We start from the raw sequence: 10,586 nt of genomic DNA on the forward strand, positions 1-10,586 counted from the left end.
TTTCGTCTCATGCACAAGATAACAGAATCGGGCAAACGCGAGTGCTGGCCACGTGCGTAAGGGCAGATCCACACGCACTGTATGGAACGTGCTCGAAAGCAGACCTGTGCACCGCTCGCGACACTTTGTTATTGTATAGAGCCAGGCACGAATGGACACATGTTACTGTCTGTTTGCCATAACATCTTATCTTCTCGCCTCTATGGCCAGCGAAGCTGCGATCGGGCGGGGGCATGTACAGCTCGGGCCACGTGGCGCACACAGACCGGGCGCATTGTCCAGCGCCCAAGCGCGCGTACGAGACCGACGCTGCCCTCGGCCGGTCATCAGGACACGGCCCGGGGATTCGTGCAGGGCGATTCATGGCGCGGAGTTCGGTGTGGGCGATTCGTGTCATGTCGTGGGGTCGGAGCGAGACGGTCCCACAGCTTGGGGTCATCTTGCCGGAAATGGAGTGCTGCATTTTCGGGCCATTGTGACCAGGCCACGCAGGGGGACAGGGCCAATCAGAGCACCCGATTCGGGTGACATCACCGAGTTTCGAGGTGGCCCCCCGCCCCGTGATGCGAGGCCTATAACGGTCCGAGCGGAGCCTTCTCTCTCTCTCTCTCTCTCTCTCTCTCTCTCTCTCTCTCTCTCTCTCTCTCTCTCTCTCTCTCTCTCTCTCTCTCTCTCTCTCTCTCTCTCTCTCTCTCTCTCTCTCTCTCTCTCTGTCTCTGTCTCTGTCTCTCTCTCTCTCTCTCTCTCTCTCTGTCTCTGTCTCTGTCTCTGTCTCTGTCTCTGTCTCTGTCTCTGTCTCTGTCTCTGTCTCTGTCTCTGTCTCTGTCTCTGTCTCTGTCTCTGTCTCTGTCTCTGTCTCTGCCTCTCTCTCTCTCTCTCTCTCTGTCTCTCTGCTGCCCTGCCGCTCAACCTGGACCTTGACTCCGCATTCTGTCATCATCACTGGGTTCCTCCTCCTCTTCCCCGTCCACACGACACTGACTCCACCCTCCCAACTCAAAAGCCCCTCCTTCACACCCACGGTCTCGACACGAGTTGCCCAAAGCAGGAGACGACGAGCCAGCTACCAGGGGGGTACCGCGCCATGGAGTATTCCCCCAAAACGTATTTGTGGCGCGTTCGGGCACTGTGTATCAGTTATACAAAGGTAGTGAGAGACCGTAGCCTCAACTCCTCTCCTGTCTTGCTTCAATCCCTCTTCATCGGGTTTTCTGTGTGCATGTGTGTGTGTCCGGGCACCTGTCTATATAAGTAAGCCTGCAGAAGATCGTTATTATTTTTGGGTTAGGTCTGCTCTGTGTCCGCTTTTATAAGTTGCTTGTTATTGCTGCACCACATATCTCTCCCCTATCTCTGCACAAAACACCCCAATAAATCTTGATCGTACCACATACCTTTCCTCGCCCATTGTAAATAAATTATTATTAGAAATGTTCCCTGCTCGTTTTTGTCTTTTCCTCCATTGATATCCAGCATGGTCCGAATCCAAGCTTAGCCGGGACTTTATTAACCAACAACCCATTCCTTTTAGGCGGTATATCCTTGGCACTGTTGTTCGGCTGCATCTGATCCGGTAAAGTGATCCGGTCCGGTAGAGTGATCCGGTTCGGACAAGGGGTACCGATGGCGTGTTCCCCGGTAATTAAATCACATGGTTATTTTTAAGTAAACGGATTAACTAGACGGAGGACCCTAAGTCACGTGATTGAGTTATTGGCGTCCACGGTCAGTTAAGCGACCCGCCGTGTCACTGAATTATCCGTGTGCGATGGCCGACAATTCCGGGGAGGCTGGTGGGAGCCGAGATAACTCCCCCCCCCCCCCAGTGGTCTTCTCACCTGACCCCCGGGCCGCAACAATATAATGACCCCGATCGGAAATAAACAAACAAGATATAAAAACAAGGAAACTTCTCACTATCCACAAAATGTTCGACAAAAATCAGTGCATTCTGAGAATGTACCTTGGGATCCAAGGGTCCTGAGTTCAAGCCTCTTGCCCGCTGAGACGAGAAGGATGTAGTGGCCTGATGGAACTCAACCAAGAACACAGAGTAAGAGTGACAAACAGGATCGTCTGAGTTAGAGAAAAGTTCAACAGACGACCCAATACAATTTGTATGCAAACACAAAGACATCAAACCAGAAAGGGTATTTCCCTCCAATCAGAGCTGTTGATTGATTCCTCTTTCTCTAAGTTATAGTTGTTGACTGGTCACCAACCACACACGCACATGCACGCACACACGATTTTTAGATCCTCGTGGAGGATCTCGAAGTCTTACTCACGTTGTTGTTCTTCATCTTCTTCTTGTGGACTTTTTTGTTTCACGGCCTACAGTTTTCATCGAAACTTCCTGAAACTTGGCATATAAGTGTAAAAATACCCTGCACAGACAGAAACCATCTCTGATTTTGAAAATTCTTCCTAGAAAAAAGTTATGACGTCAAAATATCTCCGCTAATGGAAATCGTCTCAAAAATTATCTCCGAAACTAGGCAATCTTTTTGAATTCTGTTTACGGGAATCGAACAGGGCATTAGCAGAGATGAATTACCGCACATATGATTCATCACTATGATGTCATATCGATTTTTATGACGTCATTCGTATTTTTTGAAATTTTTTGGTTCACAACCCAGAGTTTTCATCGGATCTTCATGAAACTTGCCATGTATATGCAGAAATCCCACGCGCAGGCAGTAACCATCTCCGATTTTGGAAATTCTTCCGAGAAAAAAAGTTGACGTAATAATATCGCCGCCAATGGAAATCGCCTATACCATTATCTCCGAAACTAGGCAAGCTGTTTGAATTTTGTTTGTGGGAATTAAGCCGGGCATTAGCACAGATAATTTATCGCAAACCTGATACATCACAATGACGTCATATTCGTTTTTATGACGTCATCATTAAGAGGACGAGGATATTAGCTCATTTGAGCTTGTTTTTCCAGACAGGTGCGAATAGAAGATGTCACACAAGAAACCGAAACAGCAATGAATACAGCCCCGCCAATTGAAAAAAGACAAAAGAACAAGCTCAAATGAGCTAAGATCCTCGTCTTCTATTCAGGCTTCTAATGGCACAAAAAAGGTCAAAAGTAGTGTGTGTATAATGTGTATATATATATATATATATATATATATATATATATATATATATATATATATATATATATATATATATATACATACATACACACACACACACATATGTATATTTGACACACACAGGGTGAGTCAAAAGTAGCGCCCGATTTCTGTGTTTTTGGCTGTCAGATTCTTTCTGGGAAGTCATGTTGTTAATAATTGTCTTGCAGATTATTAATTTTCGTAATTTATTTATTTTTGACGTTGTTTTGCAGGTTATTGCTGCGAGTTTGGAAAGTTACTGAATTTGCACCAAATTGAGCTTAATGGCACAATAAACAGACACAATTGTGTCTACTGGGCCACGAATAACCCAAGAGTGACAGTTGAAAAGGAGGTAAATTTACCTGGAGTGACAGTTTGGGCAGCCATATTTAAATTAGGGATAATTGGACCCTTTTTTTTTAGGGATCTGTCACTGCAGAAATTTACCTGGATATGCTGCAAACCTTCTTTTGGCCCAGGGTACAAGATCAGGACTGTTATTTCCAGCATGTTGGAGCTCTACCTCATTATGGACGTTATGTTCGTCAGTGGCTTGATGAAAACTTTCCCAGAAAGTGGATCGGCCGCCGCGGTCCAATCTAGTGGCCGGCACGCTCCCCAGACCTTACACCTCCAGATTTCTTCCTTTGGGGACTCATGAAAGACCTTGTTTATCGTGAAAAGCCTCGTACCATTCAGGAATTGAAGGCTCAAATCACTGCAAAGTTTGAAGAAATTGATATTGAACTCTGCAGACGTGTGTGCAGCTCTGTGCCTGCTCGGCTGCAAATGTGCATCGATCACGAGGGAGGACACTTTGAAAATTGCAAGTAAAACAGCTTGGTACAGTTCCGGAATAATTTTTTCTTGAATAAATGGTTAGATAAACATGTCATTCATTTATTTCTACCTTCTTGTACACTGTAATACAAATGGCAAACAAACAATCAACTGACAGAAATTGGGTGCTACTTCTGATATATATATATATATATATATATATATATATATATATATATATATATATATATATATATATATACAGACATATATATACAGCATATACACACACACGAGCAGGGTATGCAAGCAAAAACAATTTGTGCTTCCCCATTGTCTCAGGTCGCTCCCTTCCATTTTATTTGTTCCTTTTTTCTCCCATTTATCTGTATTTTCATTTACGGATGCTTTCTGACGGTTCTGTGATTTTCCTTTCTGTTTTACGATTCTGTTTGAGGGCACTAAGGGATAAACGGGTTTATTTTCTGATTCATTTATATTTGTTCATTGTATACTGGATGTTATTACCTCTGCCACCGAAGGCTGATGGACGTTATGTTTTCAACCCCTGTCTGTCTGTTTGTTTGTCTGGTTTTTTTTGTTTGTTTATCTGCTGTGAACAGGATATCTCAAAAAGTTGTGGATGGATTGGACGAAATTTTATGGAGAGGTGGGGTGTATGACAAAGATGAAATGATTTTGGTGAAGATCCATATCCAGATCTGGATACTAGAAATTTTAAAGTAATTCTTCACCAGTGAGACATGGAGCCAAAAACGATATATGGCATGATATTTCAAAATGTTGTGGACAAGTTATGAATAAACCATGTGGATGAGTTGGTTTGGTGACGATAACAAGACAATTCGATTTAACTCTCACGATGATGGCCTGGTTTGGTTGAGTCATCATTTACGTTTGATTTATTTTCGTAATAAAACGATTAATGTTTTGTATATTTTTAAATTTTTGGGTTGCATGCACGAGCCCAGAAACAAGGCAACTTCCTCATGTTGGAATCACTATCATGGCTTCAGCAGTTATTGAGGTAGGTTCAGCTACAGTTTTACATTGTTTTTGAGGGGAAGAAGCAGAAGAAGAAGAAATACAAATAGTCATTTTATCAGTCTCTCGTATTGGTACTCTTGTGATATATTTTGGCATCTTTTTAAGTCTTGATCATTCAGAAAATGCTCGAGAATAAAAGTTATGGCTTTGAAATGCTTATGACTTCACTGTAGAGTAGTTTATAAGCGTATCATTGTGTACACATTTTAATGAGTGGCCATTTTTTCCCATATCATCCCTCCATATTGAGTACTACCATACTCCTTGAGATATATATATATATATATATATATATATATATATATATATATAGATATATATATATATTATTTTTTTTTTTTTCATATATCAGACCCTTTATGGAATAATGCTTCTCATTGGTGCATCATTGATCTGTATCTGTATCCTCTTGCTCTGACTGTTATACAGTGCCCTTTGGCAGCTTTAAAGCATAATTCTGATCTCCTTTTCCTGCAGCTCGAGAAGGAGCGTGAGAGGTTACAAGCCATGATGGCCCATCTTCACATGCGCCCCTCTGAGCCCAAACCTTCGCTTTTGCCAGTGAGTAGTTAAACACTCCACCCATCCCTCGCCCCGCTCCCCCCATACAACTCCCAGCACGCTACAAACTCCAGAACTCCGTTTCAACAACTAACCCCCTCCATTTATGCATAAATTAATATACTGTGGTAATCACATGATATTGAGTATTCACTCAAGTAATACTGCCTCATAGTCAGACCTATTCTCGAAATCCAGGCAGTTCACTTTGTTTGCCATACAGGGCAACCAAGGCTGTTTTGGAAAAGCAAATATAATGTGTATGCTTAAAGACATATCACAGAAAAGCATGTCCTTGTGTCCACGTTTTCAGCATTGTTGTGTAGCCCTCACTGTTTGTGCATCTCCGCGACACTAAAACAAGCAGGAGTGAACTAGTGAAAGGCTCTTTGTGCACAGCTGTTTGGCTGGGATGGGGGGAGTTCAGAGATTCCCAAGGGGCATGCCAAAACAGGCATCACCTCCTCCTTTGTTGTGTTTTCCTTCCAAGGGCTGAGTACAATAGCCAAACGTTTTCCATTTACATGTCCAAGGAACATACTGAGATAGATTCCACTCACTGCGAGGCGTAGACATGCCTGAGAATAATTTAAATGTTGTTATTGCATCAAATAAATCCCGAATGATTCACAACATGGAATATTTGTATGGGTGTAACACTGATTAGGTTTTTCTGAGGCTTTCAAAGCCTCCCACAATAAAAAAAACAACCACCACCAGGACAACATACAACAAAACAGACCATCGGAGCAACATACAATTAAAACAACCACACTCAGAACAACATAAAACATACACAGCCTCCTCCAGGACAACATACAATAAAAACAACCACTTCAAGGACAACACACAAAAACAACCACCTCTACAACAACATACAATAGAAACCACTACTACCAGTACAATGTAACTCCATAAAGACTCACATCAAGGACAACATAAGCAACATAAAAACCACCTCCATGACAAGATTCAATAAATGCCACCCCCACCAGGATAACATGTAACCAAATCAACCACAACCAGGACAACGTATAACATACGCAATCACCTCCAGGACAATATTCAACAAAATAACAACCTCAAGGCTGACATACAACAAAAACAAACACCTCCACAATGACATACAACAAAATTTACCACCACCAGAAAGACGTACAACCAAAACAACCACCTCCATCACAACATACAACCAATAACAATCCAGCACAACATCCAGCACAAAGAACAATTTGCTGGCATTACATCTTTCTCAAAAGATGGCATTCTCACATCTGGGGAAACTTTTCTACATTCTCGCAGCAAAGTACAGCGTCAGGCCAACTTTTCAAATGGGCAGTTTGAGGTGCATAAAAAAATATATTACAGAATATAATTGATGTGATACCTCCTGATTTATGCCCTCACAATCAAAGGCTCTAAGCTAGGATGGCTTCACATATGATGAATATTAATAGTACGCATTTATAACCAAGGTGAAATGAACTCGGGAGATCCATCACTGGAGTGGCTTCAGCTATCACTACATGAATGCCAGGCGAAGCTTTAACCTCAATTATACAGCATCATTAAGTGATTGTACGCAAAGGAAGGCTGTCATGGTGGTTTAACATGCCAGGGTACATCTGCAGTGTTTTGTCGGTGGGCCAAGCCAAGCTCCATAAATGGGTCTCACTTGATTAGCAGGCAAGTACTTTATTCTGTCATACTCGAGGTACAACATCCCCACGTGTGGATTCTTTTTTGAACTCAAGGTGCCACCTCCTTCCACCTTAGGCCTTCCTCCACCACCCTACATCTTCTATTTTTAACATGTTACTCTTCCCATTTTAATCCCCCTCTCCTCACCAAAATCCCTCCTTCCTCATGTTCACAAATCATCTCTTGTTATCACTCATCTACGCATGCTGTGTTGTCAGGATTCTTTAGAGTTATGGCCATTACTGGCAAACAGTAGGAAGCAAAGCATGCACAATCCTCTCACAGGCTGGCTTACTCATCCTTCCCAGGAAAATGGCTGACTTCCAACCCCCCCCCTCCCCTCATCTCCCTGCCCCTCCCCCTTCAACTGTTCTGATTACACATAATTAATGCAATTCCTACACAGAAGTGTCAGCACCATTATCCATCATTGGCAATAAATGGCAGAGGTGAAAGGGTGCCTGGCTGGATTTTCAGTCGGCTGAGCATTGCTAGCATACTTGTGCACAAATTTTTATTTACCATCTCCCAGAAGACCGTTCAGGATTAATGCACAGCACGGATGCCTTTTTATTTCTTCTTCAATAGTGCACCATTGTTTGATGAGGTACACAAACCTGTGTCTTGCTGAGACTTCTCCTCCAGGGATCAGCTTTAAGGTGAAATAAATGTCTGAGGATATAATCGTTCTGGTTAATCATTGCTTGATTGCTTTAAAGTTCACAAACAAATGTCTTCTCAGGAAGCTACCAAGGTAGCTTCACCCATGTTAAGACTTGTTTTTGGAGCAGACACAAAGAGTGGACATCTGTTCTGGTTTTAGTTGTAACAATCTAGTTAAATATGCATTTTGTACAGAATTGGTGATGAATGGAAGGACTAGACCTTGTGCAGAGGAAATGGACTTGTCTTTGAGCAGTCTAGTCTGGGTACTCGTCTCGTATTAATGGGTGCCCCATCCATGAGAAGGACCTTGTGCTGGGTGTCCTGTCTGTGTGCATTATTTGGTGGACTTTTAAAATCCTGCAGTTGATTTGACTGAAGAGTATGTGAGGTATCACCAGCACAATGGCCAAATTACAATGTTGCACATTCTTTACGAGTGATTGGTCGGCGGTGTATCATTTCAGTCCGTGGTTCACACACATATGCTTATGATTCAATATGAATTGTTTATTACATATGACTGTAATGTTTGTTGAGATATTTATTCCAAAAGTTGAGTAGATTAATGTTGTAGTTCGACTTTAAGCTGTGTGGAAAGATCTTGAGAGTTCGGGAGGTTTCTGGTTACTTCCAGATGTTGAACCATCTCGTGTTGATGAGCAGTTTCAATGGTTTCTGGATATTGAACCACCGAGTAATTGAGAGTAGGTTGTAGACAGAGAGTGACTTTCACGAATAGTATTGGTCCGCTTTTATATATATATATATATATATATATATATATATATATATATATATATATATATATATATATATATATATATATATATATATATATATGGAGAAGGGGGAGAAGAAAAGCCAATTGGTTGCTTTGCTGTGTACAATGCCCTGCCAAAGTGTTTGATGTATCACTTGCGCATTGTCTTTTATACAAGTAATAGGAGTCCACAACCATCATTGACCATGTTGTGGAATGTCAGCCAGGTCACTCACTTTTTCTTTTTTTCCCCACGCTCACTTTTTCACGTTTATTTGCTTTTGAAGTAGTTTTCTCTGCAACCATTTCAGTGATTGTCAAGAAGCTTTCAACATAGCCTGCCTATGGACCCATCCACCCATCGGGACCATACTCTGTGCAGAGCGTTGGTGTTGCCTAAGCAGTCTCCTTGGCTATTGGGCACAATCCTGGCCACTCCGAAACAGGATACCAACATGCTGGCACTCATTTGCTGACCTTGCAAGGATGACAGGCAGTCAACCCCACCTGATATTAATTCAACTGCTGAGGGGGATTTGATCTCAGGATCCTAGGATCCCAAGCCCACCACCCTAACCATTAAGCCAACATGAGGCATACTGATGGATAATTTTTTTAACAAAGTTACATGATGATTGGATGGAAAATGCGGTCAGCATTCAAAAATATCCATTTTCTGCAGGTCTGGCCGTTGCAGCGTGTTTCACATATCAGGAATAAATGGCCACGACCTCGCTTTGCTCAGCCTCGGCCAAATAAACATGCTTGAATGACACCAGCATGCCGATTAGATCTCAATTCAATGAAACAAAAAATTGATTTTGTGATGGACAAGTACCTTCCCAATACCATAGGGGGCACTGCATTGGCAGCATAACCACAACCCCCAGAAAGTGATGCACATCTGCCACGAAACTCATAATTTTCTCCCAGTATAATATCATGCATACACTAATGAACAAATAAAGTTGCCTCAATGAGTATGAATCCTATTCTCACTATTAACTGAAATGAAAACGAATATTCATATCCTTTATATCCAACTTGCACATTCCATGTGTAAAAACCTTTATGTGTATGTCTATATACAGGGTGGCCTGAAAGTCAGTTTACCCTTCCCAGTGAAGCATTGTTCTTGAAATATTTTAATATACAGGTTTTATTGTACAGTACTTACAATAATTAATTTGTCATTGTATCTGTATGTGCTCCATCATTCTTCTGAGTCAGTGTTTTTGCATACCATAGCGGGCGAGGGGGCGAGGGCAGAGGGGAAGGGATGGAGGGAAGTGCGTGAAATTTATCAGGGGTAAAGTGACTTTTTGGCTACCTGTATATATGTATGTATGTATGTATATATATATATATATATATATATATATATATATATATATATATATATATATATATATATATATATATATATATATTATAGCCTGGTGTTGGCTCAGTGGCTGGGGTGGCAGCTTGGGATCCAAGGGTCCTGAGTTCAAGCCTCGTTGCCCGCTGAATTACTTCACCAGGGGGTTGACTCAGCCTGCCATCCTTCCGAGGTCAGCAAAATGGGTACCAGCTTGCTGGGATGATCGAGTCATTCGAATATCCTGTGTCAGAGTGGCGACCCGTCCAGGATTGTGCCCAATAGCCAAGGAAACTGCTTCGGCAGCACCGACGCTCTGTACAGAGTATGGTTCCAATGGATATATATATATATATATATATATATATATATATATATATATATATATATATATATATATATATACATATACATACACACACTATCAAATGCAACCTGTAACTTCGCTGATGGGTCAATATATTGGGGGGGGGCGGGGGGGGAGAAAGAGGGAGGGAGGGAGAGAGAGGAGGCAGGTGTACGGTGAGAGGGGTAACTCCAGCAACTTGTATCA

At 42.0% G+C, this 10,586-nt stretch overlaps 1 protein-coding gene across 13 annotated transcripts in view; it reads left to right on the plus strand.

Annotated features, from left to right (window-relative positions):
• Positions 1–10,586, plus strand: part of LOC147014431 (forkhead box protein P2-like) — a 715,070-nt gene that overhangs the window by 595,135 nt on the left and 109,349 nt on the right. For all 13 annotated transcript variants that reach the window (XM_085852376.1, XM_085852371.1, XM_085852374.1 and 10 more), the window contains one exon: positions 5,463–5,546. In XM_085852376.1, the coding sequence (XP_085708502.1) occupies positions 5,463–5,546 (84 nt within the window). The remainder of the gene's footprint in view (positions 1–5,462; positions 5,547–10,586) is intronic.

The sequence above is a fragment of the Eptatretus burgeri genome, chromosome 13 (assembly GCF_056783735.1).
Source record: "Eptatretus burgeri isolate ZD-2024b chromosome 13, Ebu_testis_v1, whole genome shotgun sequence".
Classification (NCBI taxonomy): domain Eukaryota; kingdom Metazoa; phylum Chordata; class Myxini; order Myxiniformes; family Myxinidae; genus Eptatretus; species Eptatretus burgeri.